The sequence below is a fragment of the Penicillium hordei genome (assembly GCF_028827395.1).
Source record: "Penicillium hordei strain IBT 12815 chromosome Unknown utg000002l_segment0_segment0, whole genome shotgun sequence".
Taxonomy (NCBI): Eukaryota; Fungi; Ascomycota; class Eurotiomycetes; order Eurotiales; family Aspergillaceae; genus Penicillium; species Penicillium hordei.
Window position 1 is genome coordinate 1,608,728 of NW_026623143.1, and position 18,072 is coordinate 1,626,799.

General features: G+C 47.4%; 6 protein-coding genes across 6 annotated transcripts; 5 read left to right on the forward strand and 1 right to left on the reverse strand.

The window, feature by feature from the left end:
* Positions 1-241: 241 nt before the first annotated feature.
* N7537_003897 (TauD/TfdA dioxygenase family protein) lies at positions 242-1,330 on the forward strand (the record flags this gene model as incomplete). Its single annotated transcript, XM_056894955.1, has 3 exons — positions 242-388; positions 452-661; positions 725-1,330. 3 exons carry the CDS (start codon positions 242-244, stop codon positions 1,328-1,330), a joined length of 963 nt encoding a protein of 320 aa, XP_056754703.1.
* A 493-nt stretch (positions 1,331-1,823) lies between these two features.
* On the reverse strand, positions 1,824-3,031 carry N7537_003898 (zinc-dependent alcohol dehydrogenase; the record flags this gene model as incomplete). The annotated part of the gene is made up of 3 exons (XM_056894956.1): positions 1,824-2,750; positions 2,820-2,868; positions 2,916-3,031. The coding sequence occupies 3 exons, from the start codon at positions 3,029-3,031 to the stop codon at positions 1,824-1,826; spliced, it is 1,092 nt and encodes a 363-aa protein (XP_056754704.1).
* A 449-nt stretch (positions 3,032-3,480) lies between these two features.
* On the forward strand, positions 3,481-7,529 carry N7537_003899 (transcriptional regulator family TF; the record flags this gene model as incomplete). Its single annotated transcript, XM_056894957.1, has 7 exons — positions 3,481-4,223; positions 4,286-4,683; positions 4,740-4,862; positions 5,234-5,837; positions 5,890-6,356; positions 6,409-7,024; positions 7,085-7,529. 7 exons carry the CDS (start codon positions 3,481-3,483, stop codon positions 7,527-7,529), a joined length of 3,396 nt encoding a protein of 1,131 aa, XP_056754705.1.
* A 1,578-nt stretch (positions 7,530-9,107) lies between these two features.
* On the forward strand, positions 9,108-12,619 carry N7537_003900 (uncharacterized protein; the record flags this gene model as incomplete). Its single annotated transcript, XM_056894958.1, has 2 exons — positions 9,108-11,278; positions 11,329-12,619. 2 exons carry the CDS (start codon positions 9,108-9,110, stop codon positions 12,617-12,619), a joined length of 3,462 nt encoding a protein of 1,153 aa, XP_056754706.1.
* Positions 12,620-14,833: 2,214 nt separating this feature from the next.
* Positions 14,834-15,067, forward strand: N7537_003901 (uncharacterized protein; the record flags this gene model as incomplete). The annotated part of the gene is made up of 1 exon (XM_056894959.1): positions 14,834-15,067. One exon carries the CDS (start codon positions 14,834-14,836, stop codon positions 15,065-15,067), a length of 234 nt encoding a protein of 77 aa, XP_056754707.1.
* Positions 15,068-15,579: 512 nt separating this feature from the next.
* Positions 15,580-17,683, forward strand: N7537_003902 (kinesin-3 family protein uncB; the record flags this gene model as incomplete). Its single annotated transcript, XM_056894960.1, has 2 exons — positions 15,580-15,937; positions 16,014-17,683. 2 exons carry the CDS (start codon positions 15,580-15,582, stop codon positions 17,681-17,683), a joined length of 2,028 nt encoding a protein of 675 aa, XP_056754708.1.
* Positions 17,684-18,072: the final 389 nt, after the last annotated feature.

The following is an 18,072-nucleotide window of genomic DNA, read 5'->3' on the forward strand; positions in this document are numbered from 1 at the left end:
ATTATGGTGTCCCAGTGATTCTCAACTTTCTATATCATGATGTCAAACGTAACTTCAAAATTCTAGCCCATCGGTTATAGATGGCGGGACTTTCATAACGGCAATAGAAGGCTTTAGACAACTCAAAATTACCAACTTGGTTGCTCTTCATCTTTTCCATCTCAAAGTTGCGTCACCTATATAACAGATAACGTTGACAATATTTCGATAACTACGAATTACAAGAGTACTCCAGCTCAGAATGACGGTCACCACAAACGGAATCACTTTTGCCCACATCTCCATCAAGCCTTTGCACCCGACCTTCGGTGCCGAGATCAGTGGCGTGGACTTTTCGTCTCCCTTGAAAGTTGAAGTATTCGAGGAGATATACCAAGCTGTGACCAAGGTATGTCCGGTCTCTTTGACATCGCGAACTTGCATTATGTCTTACAGAGTGTTTACAACCCAGTATGGTGTCGTCGTCTTCCGTAGTACGGGCCTCACAGATGAGGGCCATATTGCATTCTCTAAAAGATTTGGGGATCTAGACGACGTGAAACCGTATATCGCTGCTGGTCGGAAACAACGTCTCAAATACGCAGAGCTCTTCGATGTCAGCAATGTCGACACCGACGGGTCTATCCTTGACCCTACAAGCCCACGTTCCCAGGCAAACAAGGTAGCTACCTAACTGACCAGAAAAAGACCCCTTACGGCAGTTCTGACAATCACGGATACACAGGGTAATGACCTCTTCCACGTGGACTCGAGCTTCAACCCCCGCCGCGCCGGATACTCGCTTCTCCTAGCACACGAGCTACCACCAAGTGGAATGGGCGGCCACACTGCCTTTGCAGACACGAGGACTGCATTCGATGATCTTCCCCAAGGTTTCAAAGAGGAGCTATTGGCCAAAGACTACATAGCTTGCCACTCTATGCACCACTCTCGCAAAGTAGCCGCCCCCGACGCCTTTGCCGAGCTCAACCCGCTAGATTATCCTATGGGACGGCACAAATTGGTGCAGCGTCATGAGCCATCCGACCGTATGAATTTGTACATTGCGGCCCACGTTCATCATATTGAAGGCCTCGCTTCCGACGAATCACAGGCATTGTTTGACCGGTTGTTCAAGCACGCCACTCGTGATGAAAATACCGTGGAGATTGAGTGGCAGAAACCGGGCGATCTAGTTATTTGGGACAATACGTGCACTATGCACCGGGCTGTTGGGGGTCCTTTCCTTCGGACATACAAGCGGGATATGAGACGGACGACTGTTCATGATTCGAGCTCGACAGCCTGGGGATTAAATGAGCATACTGATGTCAGGCAAGGGCTTCCTTGAATAGCAGAACATATACACTAAGATACTCATAACTTGCATGGGCGATTGCAATGTTTGATAGTTACTCAATGAAGTTGGTCTTTCTGGGTTTTTACTTTGGATCTCCTAGTCGTTAAGTCATGTTGAAACATAAATTGAATGTTGATTGCGTGGCTTTTCCCAATTTCCTTTTACTATAATAAATTTCTTGATTGAATATTTCCATTCTCACAGAATTTCGGAAGTTCAATAGCGGGAGTACAGATTCTATTCTTCAGCTAAATTCCGCTTTCCTTCAGGCGTCCCAATTCGGGTGACTTCGCCTTTTTTTTTTTTAGAGAATCCCAACCTGCAACAAGACTGAGCTGGGTCACCAAGCTAAGTGCGAGGACTAATTCAGTAAATTTATTTTCTATGGAACCTATTAACCAATCTCTAGTTCCTGGAACTATGGGTTACAGTTTTCATAACGCTGAGGCAAGTGGAAAATACCGAGTTTCAATACTTCAGAATATTAGGTACACGGCTGTAGGTCTAGCACGACACGGCCTTGCAACTTGCCGCCTTTCATCTCCGCGAAGACATCATTGATATTCTGCACCTTCTCAAGACGGAAGGGAGTCGTGACTACCCGCTTTGCCATATCCAGCGTTTCGATTGCCTCTCGACGGTTGCCCACGGTGCTTCCAACGATAGCCAGTTGTTTACCAACCATCGTGTGGGGATAAGCGCTAGCAATTGCCTTGGCCTCACCCGGAACCCCAACACACACCAGTGTTCCATTGAACCTAAGATATGAAAGGGCTTCCGCATATGCAGCATTGCTTGCACTGCAAATAACAGCCGCCGAGGCTCCAAATCCGCCAGTAATGGCCATTATTTCATCTGCAATGCTCTTCCTTCCATCAACAGAATACTTGCTGATGTCGATGAAAGCTTCGGCACCACACTCCTTTACGAAACCTTCCTTGGATCCCATATCCAAACCAATGATTCTGAATCCCATTCCTCGGCCTCCGAGCTGCACTCCCAGATGACCCAGACCACCGCCGGCTCCAGCAATTACCACCCAATCCCCGGCCTGGGCTCTGCTCTTCTTGAGCGCCGAGTAAACCGTAACACCACCACAAAGAAGCGGTGCTGCCACTTCACTTGCCAACCCGTCGGGAATTGGCGTCACATAGTGAGCAGGAGCCAGAGTGTATTCCTGGAACGTGCCGGGGCACGTATAGCCCGATATTTCTGGGTTCGCGCAGATACCGTCGGCGCCAGCCAAACATGGCATGCAGTTACCACAGGCGGATGCAATCCATTTGATGCCTACACGGTCACCAATTTTGACACCGGAAGCTTCACAGGACGGTCCTAGCTGGGCGACGATGCCCACGCCTTCGTGGCCGCCAACCTGTCCGCTTTTTACGGGCTCCGGAAGCCAACTCCACTAATGGACGCGATGGAGTTAGGTAAAATATCCGATGCGAATTTGTGTGAAGGGAGACTCGAGTCTTACTGTAGTCGTCATGAGGCTGAGGTCTGAATGACATACTCCGGAGTGGGTGCTGGCTTGATGTCAGTACACTAAATAACGCCGAGGGACACAGCCTACATCTTGACCAGGATTTGCCCAGGGCCTGGACTCGGGGTATCCAATTCCACCAGACGAGTGGAGATACCGCCCGGCTTATCGTAGACTAAGCCTTTGTGGGTTTGGGGAACCTGCATTGTAGATGAATCGACCTTGAAAAAGATAGAATATGAGCCAACGAAGAAACCCGGTGTAAGTTGAGAAGAATTGTGAAGGACAGACAACTAGAATCGTTATACTTCTTTGTTTTATAGATGAGGTCCGTTCAGGAATAGTTACCCCCACCAATCCGCAATCCTGGGGAGAGCTTGAATCCGAGATGGTCCATCTGTTTCCATCTACAGCCGTCCTCAAATGTCCGTCGCAACGTCATCCATATCTGCTCCGGCTATAGATCCGGGCATATTAACGGGCGCAATTTACAACTCCGATATGGAAAGCATCTGTGAGGGCACGCCATTGGAATTCTATTAAATCTTTGAAATAGATAAATACGGCCCGGTCACAGCAGAACTGTCCACTCACCATCCCCAGCCTTATCACACAACCGAGCATAGCCAAGTCAAGAACAACCCAGTCATACACAATGGCAGAATCAACTCTGAATTTCGAAAACTTCTTTAATATAATCAAGGGCGAGTGCCAAACCTCCGACACCACAACGTTTAGCGTTGATCCTTCCACGGAATCCAGGCTATGGGACGTACCTGTGGCCACCAAGCAAGATGTGGAAGACGCCGTTCGCTCTGCTAATGAAGCATTCAAGTCGTGGTCTACGACCCCCTTTGGAGAGCGAGTTGACAAAATCCTTCAGTGGAAACATCTTTACGAGCCGCACATTGAGGATTTCACCAAGCTTCTCATAGCAGAGTGCGGGAAACCCCGCCCGGTGGCCGCCGGCGAGGCGAAAGAAATCCTCGCCCTGTTTGATCATAACGTGCAGCTTCGCATGCCGGAAGAGCGAATTGAAGACGATACCCGCATCGCAATTACGCGTCATGTCCCTGTCGGAGTCGTTGCTGCTATCTGCCCATGGAATTTCCCTCTTGTCTTGTCTGTTGGAAAAATCTTGCCAGCGTTACTGACCGGGTGTTCGATCATTGTCAAGCCGTCGCCCTTCACTCCATATTCCGCACTGAAAATGGTTGAACTGGCGCAGAAAGTCTTCCCTCCTGGCGTCGTCCAGATCATTGGTGGTGATGATTCCATTGGCCCAGCACTCGTTCAACACCCCGATATCAGCAAGGTTACATTTACGGGATCCAGTGCAACTGGAAAAAGAATCATGGCTTCTGCGGCTGCGACACTGAAACGTGTGACTCTTGAACTGTGTGTATAATCTCTTAGGACGGTACTCGAAGAATATCCTGCTCATATATTAATCTCTGCAGGGGAGGAAATGATCCAGCAATCGTCTACCCGGACGTGGACATTGAAAAAACAGCCCCAGAAGTGGCGCAGGGCTGTTTCGTCTTCTGCGGTCAAGTTTGCGTTGCCACTAAGAGAGTTTACGTGCATGAAAGCATTTACGAGCCATTCCTGAAATCTATGGTGGATGCGGTCTCTCGAATGGAGGTAGGCAAGGCCGATAGTCCCAGCACTACAATGGGCCCGATGCAGAACAAAATGCAATACGAAAAAGTCCAGGATCTGGTGGCGGATAGTAAGGCCCAGGGCTACAAGTTTGCTCTTGCTCCGCATCCCATTGAAGGGGAAGGCTACTATATCTCTCCAAGTATCGTTGACAATCCACCTCCGACCGCACGAATCGTCATGGAAGAGCAATTTGGTTGGTTGATGGGTACCATGAAAAATGTTGAACAATGCTAATTCTGTTGTGTTTAGGTCCCATCGTGCCAGTCCTCAAATGGTCCGATGAAAGGGATGTCATCGCCGCCGCCAACGGAACCACTTCGGGCCTTGGAGCCTCCGTGTGGAGTGCTGACGTTTCTCGAGCCGAGCGAGTTGGTAGGCAAATGCAGGCTGGAAGCGTCTTTGTAAACTCTTGGGCGAAAACAACGCCAAGGGCAATGTTGTCTGGACACAAGGAGAGTGGGATCGGGGGCGAGTGGGGTTCCACGGGGTTCCTTGAGTACTGTAACACGCAAGTTGTGCATTTATTCAAGTGAGATCAAGTGTTTCAGTGATTAATTAGCTCAATATACAATCAATCCATAGTATATGTCCATGTCTTGATAGGAAATAGTGCGGAGACAGAAACCATTGCCGTCTATTGCCGAACCCCACAGTGTGGGGTAAATCTGGGGAATAAATCTCTCTTCTACAACACTTCCTGCTTCCTACTTCCTACTACCTACAACCCTCACAATGACTCGTAGTCAAAATATTCGTGTCTATCGTGCCTGCCAGCGATGTCGTCAGCGGAAACTCAAGTGTGATCCGTGAGTTGTATGATGCCTCACCCTCTCCATCTTCATTAACATTCTCCAGGTCCAACTTGTCCGATGGGACAAGGTCCTCCTGCATTCAGTGTCTCCGTGCTGGTAATGAATGTATTCTTGCCGGGTCACGGCGCGGGGGCGACTTCTCACGATTTCGACGCTCACACAGGGAGCAAAGCTCTACGCCAGCCCTCAGTAGGGCTAACATAGGCCACGGACAGCATGAGCAAAGTAGAGATGATGAAAAAGTAATCGACGATCCGATATATGCTGAGTTAACCAATCCGGGCGATGCACTCCAGATTCTTGCCCAACTCGCGGCGAACGATTCCCGGGTTCCGAATCACCCTAATGACTCTACGACCTTCGGTCATTTCCCGGCGACTCCATCCGCAAAGCAAAGTGGAACGGATACTGCCTTCAATATGGGCAGTCAGATTGAGTCTACGCAGCCTCCTGTGTTACAGTCGACATTGTCTGAGACAGAAACATTAGTGATCGGCGTGTTAGGCACAGATACTGTGGGCCGTCTAATACATCAGTATGAGACCTTTTACATTCCGTGCATGATTGCCTTTCTTCTGACAGTCTAGCTACGCGGCAAATTACCATACTTTCTGTCCGCTCGCACCAAAACAGCTTTTGGCGACGACGGACCCGCGTGGGGCAGCGGTAGACGAGCCGTTCCTGCTGACAGTGCTTCTGACTATTGCATCCAAAGACGAACCCGCATATAAAGATATCCACCAACATTGCTGGAAGTATCTCAAGAGGCATTTGTTGGATATACTTCTCGCCACGCCGTCGACTCTAAGGGTCGGGTCTGTCGAAGGTCTCCTGCTTCTGGCGGAGTGGGTTCCTTACATGCAACTCGAGACCTGTTCCTATCCTAACATGTTCCCGAGGAACCTGAGTGCGGTCGAAGATAATATGGCCTGGTCACTCATCGGCCAGGCTGTAAGGCATTCTTATCTCCTGCGTTTAGACAAGGCGTCCTTTCGGGAGACGGCTATCGGAGAGTCGCAAGAACTCGAGAACCGAAACCTTTTAGCATGGATATGTGCGTCCCATAAAACCATACGAGTTCTCAGGCGATACTGACTAGCGTCCAGTTGTATATATCTCCGATCGGCAGATCTCCGTCCGTATGGGACAGTCATTTTGGTCGCGAGGGCCATCGCTCTCAACGAACTTCACGGCGAATGACTTTCCAAGTCTACGGCTCAGGGCAGATGCAGAGCACAAATATGCACATGTCTTACAGGCCACCATTGAGCTCACGCAGCTGCTTCACAACGTGCATGACACTTTGTACTCGTGCAAGGAACGAACTACTCAAATGGTTCGACGGGGGGACTACAATCGCTATCTAGATGATTTTCGCCACTCCATGTCGGCGTGGAAAGATCGCTGGGATGGTCTCGAGGCATCTCCCAAGCTGAACTGCACTCTGCATATCTTCAAGGAGTACGTCCGATTGTATGCAAACTCGTTTGCATTCCAATCACTTCTTTCCAGGGCAGCTCACCACACCCGTCCTGCGGGAGAAAACCGGACAGCAACTTCGGGGCCAAGGGGAGCCCCCTCGCTGTTTCCACGGGGCATCATGTCGACCGCAGAGGGTGCATATGTCCTCGAAGCAGTAGATGCAGCTCGGGGGATCCTAACAATAACCGTCCAGACAAGTTCCCAGGCGCAGATTCGATACATGCCGTTCCGCTTTTACGTGTACGTATTACTATTGACAATAATTAGGTTATCTTTAGGAATGGCTAATGGTTCGAATAGGTATACGGTGTACTCCGCTGTCTTTTTATATAAAGCAGACGTTTTTGGAACCTTCGTAGGCACAGAACATACTGAAGTCGCCAACCTAGTGCAGCATTTTATACAAGTACTCGAAGAAGCTGCCATTAGCGATTGTCATATTGCTAGTCGGTTTGCAAGTCTGTTGAAGCGTATGTGGCTCCCGGACGGGCAATGCCATTCTCCAAAGAGAACTGCATCTTCCGCCGCTGCGAACCATGCGAATGTATTATCGCAGCACTGCGAACTGCCCCAAAATACTGAGTTACTCGACGACGGGATTCGCCATGATTTTGCTTCTAGCATGCAGGTTCCTGAGCCTATACAGATTTCCACGCCATACTTTAATCTATTTTGTCCCGAATTCTCGACTTTAGAATCGGAATTGGTTGAATACGGGCTAGGCTCTCCCGATTTCCCGCTTTGAGGCAAAAACAATGCATAGAAATTCATAGTTTCAAGGGAGAGCACGGAAAGCCAAACAAGTGTTGGAAATTAACTAGAATGGTAATATCAAAGCGCACTCTCTGGAACTATGATATTGACCTGTTTTTTTTAAGGACATACTGCATGCTGACCAAGGCATCGGATGAAGGTGCCGGGACCAACTGGAAGTGAACGATAAACCCCGTTGAGGCTTAAACAAATTTACGCTAACCTCGTTATGGAAATGTGTAATGGGACTGTGAAGCCATTTCTTTATTGCACCTTTTTGGTGATTCTCAAGCCATTTTACTTTTTCCCTTGGTAGCTTCTCTCGAGGATGTAATGGATCTTCGAAGAAAGAAATTTAACTAGACTTGAGGTATCTTGGGTATAAGTACCTGGTCAAATTCGTATCATTAGTTAATCTTGGCCATGTATTACCCATCGGTACCTGGGGCTTCCTAAGTGTGTCTCGCTAGAAATTTTGATTTATTGATTGTCTTAATTTTGGAAAAAGGAAAAAATAATAATCAATAAATCAAGAAATCATAATGATAAGAGAGTAGGAGGAAACAGGCCCTGCCACACTAATGCAAGCTTTCTTAGCTCTCACCCCCTCCCAATCCTTCCACCTATCTCTCCTCGGTCTATTATCCTCTTTTCACTTCCCCGTCAAAGCTTGGAGCTTTATCTACGTTTGCACTCACAGCAACTGCTGGTATTTTCTGTGCCTTATAATCGACATTCAGGTATTCTTTGCCCAGAGAGTCCTTCCCAGCCGAGCTGGAAATCGCAATCCCAGTGCCGTAAATGATTTATTCAGACAAAGATGGCACTGCTTCCAAGGAGTCGGAGGAAATCTACCAAAATCGCATACGGCGTCTGTGTTCTTTAACCTCCCTAGTATCGCTTTTAGGGACTGGCGCGTTCTCACTGAGCGGCGGGTACGCCAGGGAAAACGAGTCTTGGAAACAGCCAATTCTCTTGGCTAAGATTCTGTGGGTAGGTTCCTGGAAAATATCATCATTGTCTTGGGACTCACGGCTAACTCAATTTTTAGCCTCTTCTATTACTCCATAGCCTTGCATTTCGTTGGATTAAAAGCCCAGTCAAGTTATATGCCTCTGGTCTGAGGGGGTCGCTGCTATCTGCTCTCATTATCATCTCACAGACTCTTGAAAACGCTCAGCATGACGAAGGGCCTTTCTTCGATCTCTCGTCGTCTTCGTTGCCACTGGTTGCCGCTTTGATTCTTGCAATTCTCCAGATTCAATTTCCGCGTCGACCGGACATTTTCTCACCAGAAGGACGACCTGTAGATTTCGAGAATACTTGCTCAGCCTTCCAACGATATTCAATGCAATGGTGCACAGGGGCCATTCATATTGCCGGCAACCTTAGGCTAGGCAAACTGCCAATATTGAATTATCACACTAGATCAAATGCTCAGCCACTGATAGTGCTGTCTGAGATATCACTGTGGAATCATATTCTTGCCGAGCGTTATCTAGGATTCGCTAAACAATGGATTCTAATGTTGATACGATCGGTGGTGACCTTTGGTTCTCCGTACTGCGTTATGCGATTGCTGAAGAGCCTAGAAGAGAACAGTGGCGTAACGAATTCCGCCTGGCTCTGGCTAATCGGTATCTCCATCTTCTCTGCAACCGAAACCATACTCCACCATCACCTAGCTTGGACCCAATGGTCTGAGATGGGAATTCCCATTCGAGCACAGCTTATTATGGCAATCTTTTCGAAGGTCCTACGCGTTAAAGATTCCAAAGAAACGGGAGATAAGCCGGAAGCGATCAATCTGATATCCCATGACACACTTTCCTTCAGCAAGTTCACTGCCGTAAACTACTTATTTCCCTTCTTATGTATCAAGTTCTTGTTTGTCATATTATTTTTGCTACGGTTGTTGGGATGGCAGAGTACGGTGATAGCAGTTCTGGCCACGATAGGAACCGCACCTGTGCATACAAAAGTCCTCAAGCACGAGCGAGCTGCGAAAAATAAACTCACAGTGGCCAGAGACAAGAAGACAAAGGCTGTTACTGAGGCTATGCAGGCTCTCCGGCAGATCAAGTTTTCGGCCCTTGAAAGGCAGTGGGAAGAGTGTATCGAATCATGTCGCCAGGAGGAGATGTCGCTGATGCGAAGGGCCTTTATTGCTATTAATATTCGATCGGTATGGAAAGTCGCATCGCCTTTCATCGTGGCCGCGGCTGCAATTTGCAGCTACGCCTATACTCAGAACGAGGTGTCATCGTCCATCATATTTACAATGATCGAGTTGCTACCGCAAATCCAAGGGACGCTAGGAACGGTTCCCACGGTCCTACAGGATTATTACAGCGCTCGTTCAAATGCTCGTCGCATAGAGAAGTATTTGAAAACTCCAGAAATGAAAAGGATCTTGGATGTGAGTCCTACTGGATGTGTTTCCTTCCGAGATGCCCACATTGCTTGGCCGTCAGATCAGAAGCAAGGGAAGCAAGGGATTGAAGAGAAGCAAGAGAAAGACGAGAAGAAAGCTTCCTTGCCCGAGCGGTTTGAACTCCATGGCCTTAATGTCGAGTTTCCTCGAGGTGAACTCAGTGTGATACGTGGAGAAACTGGATCAGGAAAGAGTTTGGTGCTTGCTGCTATCCTTGGAGAGGTTGACATCCTTAGCGGTCACATCGAGATACCGTCATTGAATGAAAAGTTCGGATTTGTTTCACAGACCCCGTGGCTTCAAAATGCCACTATCAAAGACAACATATTGTTTGGGAGTGCATTAGATGAAACCAAATACCGGAAAGTACTCAAAGCATGCGTACTTGAGACTGATCTTGCTGCCCTGACAAAAGGGGACGAGACTCATATTGGTCTGCGGGGTGTTAAACTTAGCGGTGGTCAACGGGCAAGAGTCTCGCTGGCTAGAGCTCTCTATTCTAATGCTCAAACACTGGTTTTGGATGATATCTTTTCTGCACTTGACGCTCATGTCTCCTCGGAGATCTTCAAAGCGCTGACCGGAGAGCTCAGCCATGGCCGCACACGGATACTGGCAACTCATCATGTGTCTTTGTGTTTGCCTCATGCCAAGATTGTTGTTCAAATCAAAAACAACACCATGAGCTCTTCTCTCAATCCCGATATGATTGAAGCAAGTTTGGATATTGTGGAACCCGAAATCGCCATCGAGACGAGTCTATCAACAAAAGAGGAACCCAAGAAGTGTGCCAGTGATAAGTCAAAGGTTAAGATGACAAAATCAGAATCTGATTGGGAATCTTGCAGGAGTTACTTTCGTGCTGCCGGTGGTGTGAGATTTGCAACGATTTACATTCTCGGTTTACTTGGCAAGCAACTAACGACTACACTGACAACATGGATTCTCAGCCATATCAATTCAAGACGCTCGAAAATAGGAATGTATGACCCAGAAAATATCGAGGTTGGAAATAATCTGTGGTATTATCTGTACATGTATCTTTTGGGATGCCTATCTGCGGTCATCCTAGAGTTTCTCTTGAATATGCATATCTTTTCGGGATCACTGCGTGCCTCGCAGACCTTGTTCCGCACGATGACTTCAAATGTCATCCGAATGCCCCTTCTCTGGCTTGACAACACGCCTCTTGGGGCGATCTTGAGGCGTTTCACTGTCGAAACAAGACAAATTGATGACAATCTGCTCGAAACCCTGTCTAACTTCGCCAACTGTCTTGTGAAACTAGTGATTGTTGGGTGCATAGGGTAAGCCTTGTTTCTGTTATTAAGTCGATCAGTCAGCTGACTATATCCAGAATACAACGGTCCCTCTTCACGGGTTGTTTAATAGCAGCCCTTCTGTTTTGGTGCTTCCAAGTCAGCAAGGGCTATGTTAAAGCCCGAAATCCTGTGAAACGTGGTGAATCCGAGGGCAACGCGGAAATCCTAGAATACTTCACCACCGCTGCCGCTGGAGTGTCGACTATAAGGGCTTTTGGAGTTGTGGATAAGTTTATTGACCAGATGCATTCTCGAATTGACGACCTATCCATTGCTCGGCGGCATTTTTGGATTTTCAACCGTTGGCTCGGTCTTCAAATATCTCTCATGGGGATCATCTTAAGCTCGGGTACAGGTTTCGTTCTATTGTCATCGAAAACCGTCTTTGATGCGTCCCTGGTGGGATTCTCCCTGACATTCTCGATGGGTTTCTCTCACGCTACTTTCACTGCCGTTAATAATTTTGGGATGCTAGAGAGCTATATGAATGCAGCTATGGGAATAATCTCATACTCGAAGCTAAAAGCCGAGGAGCAAGGTGGCAACGAAGTCCCAACGAATTGGCCATCTCAAGGAGAGGTTGAAGTTAACCAATTAAATATTTCATACTCGCCCGACCTTCCTCTCATCTTGAAAGATATCTCCTTTACTGTGGGGGCAGGTCAAAGAATTGGAATCGTCGGTCGAACCGGCGCTGGAAAATCATCCCTGACTCTGGCACTTCTTCGCTTAATCAACCCTCGATCCGGCTCGATCCTTATTGACGGCATTGATATTTCTATGATTAAGCTACAGTCCCTTCGATCCAAAATCGCATTTATCCCCCAAGATCCAGTTTTGTTCTCAGGAACAGTCCGATCTAATCTGGATTATTTCCAAGAGGTTCCAAAAGACCAATTGAACGAGGCCTTGCGCCACGTCAAGCTCCTCTCTGGGGAGGGTAGCAAGGGCTTATTCACTCTAGACTCTCCAATCAGTGCAGGCGGCGCAAATATTTCGCAAGGTCAAAGACAACTTCTTTGCCTTGCGAGGATCTTGATCCGGGATCCCAAGATTGTCATTCTCGACGAGGCGACATCTGCCGTCGATAATGAGACAGACTCATGGATTCAAGACACGATCCGAACCCAGTTCAACGGCACATTCATTGTCGTCGCCCATCGTCTGAGGACGATCGCGTGCTTTGATAAGGTGATCGTGATCGATGATGGACGCATTGAGGAAATTGGATCTCCGGCAGAGCTATTGAGAGCCAAAGGATTGTTCTATGATCTCGTTCAAAAGAGTCAAGATAAGGAGTTCGTGACCAATTCTGCATTGAAATAATGCTGCATGAAATCTCATGGCAATTTACACGTCCAATGAGCATTCTTCAGGGAGAATATAATGAGTGTCGACAAAGTTGAGCGGTACTTACGGTTTTTACGGTTTATCTCTTTATGTTTGATGGAGATTCCCTCCCTCGAGCCGATGTTTCCGCTGTTTGCTGTCCAGGACCAGAGTGGTTCTTTCCGTTTTATGGCCTATTTTGGCCTTTCTTGTGGTGTTTTGCTTCTTCTTCTTCTTTCTTTCCTTTCTCTCCTTATCCTTGCTTCCGACGGCCCGCGTCCTTACATTTGGATACGACGCGTATGTGGCGGACTGGAGAGGCGTAGTATCGCAAAGCTTTATCGCTAACCATGCGTGGAATCTACTCACTTCTCTTTAATCGTACAGAGAGAACGACGACACCGTAGGGCGGACAACTCTACTAAATGTCTTAATGTGTTAACACACTTAGATCCGGTTTTAGCTAGAGGATTCGTACGAAGCCTTAAGTTCGAAATAAAGACTAGTGATTATAAGAAAGTAACCTAGAAAAACGCGAAAGTCCTAGCTAGCTAGGATAGAATTCTATAAAAGAGACGAAGTGTAAAAGTATTGCTAGTCGTTCCTAGAGATTATAAGTCAGTCGTAGTAGAATAGGAAATAGGCCTACACCTTTTGTACGGGAGTGGTATGATCGATGAGTTTAGACTATTTTCGTGAATGTCCGTATCGCCAGAGCTCTGGTCGTATTCCTAGGAGCAAACGGAGGCACTAAGAGCGATAATCCGTTGTTATTTAAGCGCAAATAAAATTAAAATTACAATTGAAGAAAAGAAAAGAAGCCAGATTCAAAAATTACATTCTTTTACAAACCATCCAGGTGGGCTTTTTTGAGATATGCTAGATATTGTAGAACCAAAAATTGAGGGTTGGATATTTTCCGCTACTATATTGAGACGTCGAGTTGGATAGTGGCAGAGCCGCAGAATGGTAAAACCAAAAAAAGTACTGTCGGTTTCACCTCCCAGTTGGAGGCGGTACAACTAGGATCGACCACCAAATTGATGACGCCAGCCTTTCATTGATAGGGACAACAGTCAAGAGTTGTGGTGACCAGCTGCATTTCGATGAGGCTAGCGTGCATTTTATTGAGGTGAGCTGCTGACTTAGCTGCTCCTACGCAAGATTTGCTTAGGTCGTACTCAGTCAGGTGATACTCAGGGCGTGCTCAGTTTTACTCAGTGAGAAAAAGGCGGCAAGAGGTGAGCACTAAAACGGAAAGGGAAAGCCAAGACTCGTCGGACATTATCCTGTCTATATGCAGCGACCCGGTTGTTATGCGAGGTGTCTAATATTGATGTAAGAGATTCTGTCCCCCGACATCCACATGCAGATCCTTTGGCAAAAGCGAAACGTAGTGAGCATCCAATTGGCACTCACTGAACATCAGTCATTATGCACATGTCAGGCCTGAACGCGTACGCATGGTTTCCGACAACCTTAATGCATTCTAGTGGCGGCTTATAATATTATATAACTAAAAAGAGATCTGCTATTAAGTAACACTTTTGAGAATCGTTCTCTCTTTTAAGTTCATTGCTTATATATGTAAGTGATATCTCGGCGTCATGTAGTTTGCTTTCACGTACATAACCGAATTACAGGCCGATAAAACACCCTCAACCAGGGTAGGTACTAGGCCAATAGAATCAATGCATTTTGATTGCCACCAGACAGATGGTTATGGAAGGTACGATTCGTGGGGTACCAAAAAACAAATAACAAAACAGAGCTTTGTGGCAAAAAGGCTATGATGGCATATCCAAACATCCAGCATCCAGCATCCATGAATTACCTCAGAAAAACCACGGCCCACTACTAGCCTCAATTAACTGACCCATAGTAAATCAGATGCCAGAACATAATAGAATCAGTGGCACAACCAGATGCATCTGAATGGCAAGTGCGGAGAAGGACCCAAGGTGGTGGTGAATGTCATCGTCATGATCAAATCATTGCCGCCACCTTCAATAAACGCATAAATAGAAATACCCCTTCTCCAGATGTTAGAGGATGCATCACACAAACCAAACGAGCACCACATATAATCAAAACAACTCTTGGTATGGAGCCCAATTCAACCCTTGTACCTCATGAGAAGAGCATCGGGATGTTGACGGTGTGGAGGATGCGATGCTCTATAAGAACTCTCGCTAACATTGTCAAGACATCATGCCCAAGGAGAAAGGTGAAAATAAGGGCCAGGAAGCCGCTGCCTGCAGAGCCAAGTCCCATGCTACGCAAAAGGCCTCCCACAGCAATATGGGCCCGGATGAACTTTTGAGTGAACACATGGACTCTTCTGGCAACCCAGTTCCCGATCCAAGTTGGGGCCCAACAAGAAAACCTGGCGAGGATGCCGATTTGGTTGAAGCTATGACTGCGGAGACTTCCGAGTTTGATTAAGATGGATTTGATATAAGGGGTTGGAGCAAAAATCAAATAATTACATAGGATGTATTAAGGGAATTGAACTACATTTGATTAAACTACATTTGAAAGCAATCTAATGCAGGTTTCAATATGTTTCAACACATATATGTGTAGGTTTCACTCCAGAGCATGGGGGACATGTAGATATATAGTGGAGTTAGCGGGTCATTGCTATGGCAACAGCCCTTATAGACGGTGACACTTCGTAGAACCTTGGAAATCATCACTCTACTATTATTATCTTTCCAATTTCAATTTCAATTTCAATTCCACGTTCTTTCTTTTAATATATTATACATTCTACATTCTTTCCTTCAAATATGTTCTAGACTCATTGTGTTTACAATAAACTGAACTTCCCAAGGAAACAACGCGCAACAGTACCGACCCCCTCCCCCCTTTCACTCATTCCAGTCTACATATTCCCTCCAAATCTATTTCTTATTCTCCCCTTTGTCAATCCCATTCTATGTAATCAACCTTGCATGTACCACTCTCTTCTTGATCGACGGCGCGACGTCGTCACCGCTAGTGTGCAGCTATTAAGCGACAGCAGTAGGGACATGGCGCTCGATCCGCGCTTCTATCACCACATTGGCCATCCCGGCCCAGGCTCGATCTCTTCAGCCGCTTCATCCGACATATCAGCCGCCACTGGAATCACCTCCCCCAGTATTCTCTCCACCTCCGCTTCCGCCGCCACGCTTCGATCCACAGCGTCTAGTCCTTCCTTCCGCGCGCGAGAGGGGTTCGCAATATCTCGTACCAGAGATGGGATGGCTAGTCCAACACCAGGGGGAAATGTGCGCGTCGTCGTACGAGTGCGCAAGTTCTTACCTCGAGGTAGGTGTTTTCTGGGAGGGATGCGGGGAGGCGCGATAACCCAAAAGTGAGGGCATATTCTGACCTCATCTTGCAGAAATCGACCGCAAGGCAGAATGTTTGATTTCGATGGATCCGCGCACGCAGATGACCTGCCTTCAAGCTCCGAAACCGAAACCCGGCGATCAAGGAAAACCAAAGTCACAAGCCCGCGGCAAGATCTTGGAAGATAAATCTTTTACATTCGATAACTCCTTTTGGTCTCACAATGAGGAGGATGAGCATTATGCACACCAGGAGGATGTCTACAACTCTCTCGGCGAAGAGTTCTTGGATCACAACTTCGAAGGATACCACACGTGTATCTTCGCATACGGACAGACGGGTTCGGGAAAGAGTTACACCATGATGGGAACACCAGATCGGCCCGGCTTGATTCCTCGAACTTGCGAGGACCTATTCCAGCGCATTGAGAACTCGCCTTCGCCCGATATCAGCTACAACGTCCGAGTGTCTTATTTCGAAGTATACAACGAGCATGTTCGTGATCTTTTGGTCCCGCGAGCAGATCCCCCACACTATCTCCGCATTCGTGAATCGCCGTCAGAAGGTCCATACGTTAAGGATTTGACAGAGGTCACGGCAAGGAACTACACTGAATTGATGAAGTTTATGCGAAAGGGCGATGTCTCACGAACTACAGCTAGCACAAAGATGAACGACACTTCGTCTCGATCCCATGCAGTGTTTACCATCACTTTGAAACAGATCCACCACGACTTGTCAACAGATGAAACGACGGAGCGCACTGCTCGAATTCGGTTGGTCGATCTGGCGGGTTCCGAGCGTGCCAAATCTACCGAAGCAACGGGCGCTAGACTCCGTGAGGGTGCAAATATCAACAAATCTTTGACTACCTTAGGACGTGTCATTGCAGCGCTCGCAGATCCCAAGAAACTCCGCGGTCCACGAAAGGGCAAAGAACAAGTACCATACCGTGACTCGATCCTGACATGGCTATTGAAGGATAGTCTGGGCGGCAACTCCAAGACTGCGATGATTGCCTGTATCGCACCTGCGGACTATGAAGAGACGCTTTCGACCCTTCGTTATGCGGACCAGGCCAAGAATATTCGGACACGGGCACGAGTCAACCAAGATCAAATGTCGGCAGCTGAGCGTGACCGACAGATTGCGGAGATGACAGAAACAATTCGCACCCTTCAACTCAGCGTGAGCCAAGCAGCAGTCAATCAGCGGGCAAGCGAGGCCTCCGATGAAAGGCTCGAAGAGTACCAGCAGAAAGTCGAAAAAATGCAACGCCTCATGGAGGAGAACAAGATGGTCAGTGAATGCAAGATTCGACAACTGCAAACAGAAAACGACGCTTTGCGCATGCATCTGAAGCTAGCGGTTGAGAGTCTCAAGAACCCAATCCCACCCATTACCTTTGAGCAACGAAAGCCTAGCTTTACATCCCTGCAAGATGAGAACCAACTGTCCAACCATGATCCAGAAGACCGCGAAGGTTCTCCTTTGGTATCAGATGCCGAATCTGACATGGACGTCTGGGAAGATGACGATGCTACTACTGATGATCTCACCGAGCAAGAGGCCGAACAGATGCAAAATCACATGCATGAGCTTCTTGGTGACCTGAGTGTCTTCAAGAGGAAGCTGGCCACGGACCATGAACGGTTCCGTCCGATTGAGGAGCATACCACTCGGAAGCGGCGTGCCTTGGGGACCATTGTCAGCAATCGTTAATATGTGGATATGACTTTATTTTTATCTTTTGGGTGTACAGGGATTGAATGGTGTTGGCGGCGATCTCTTTGTCTGCACTTCTGCGATGCCCTTTTGGAATGTTTGAAGTCTTTGTTCAGACTTCCTTGTTTGAATTGGGACCAGACTAGTTTTGGCCTATGTACTTATTTCTGTCATAGCGAGCCCCTGCGATGAATAATGAGACACTTGATGTTATGCATGTTTCAATGTCAACTACCCTCATTGGGTATCACGAATTTCTTTCAGGCTGCACTCTTATATGGAGGCCATGTCATTTAATCGGGAATAGTAAATTATTGCTGTTTGATTCAAGTACTCAACTAGAAGTTGAGAGTTACTCATCATTCCACAATTATACACATTATTTA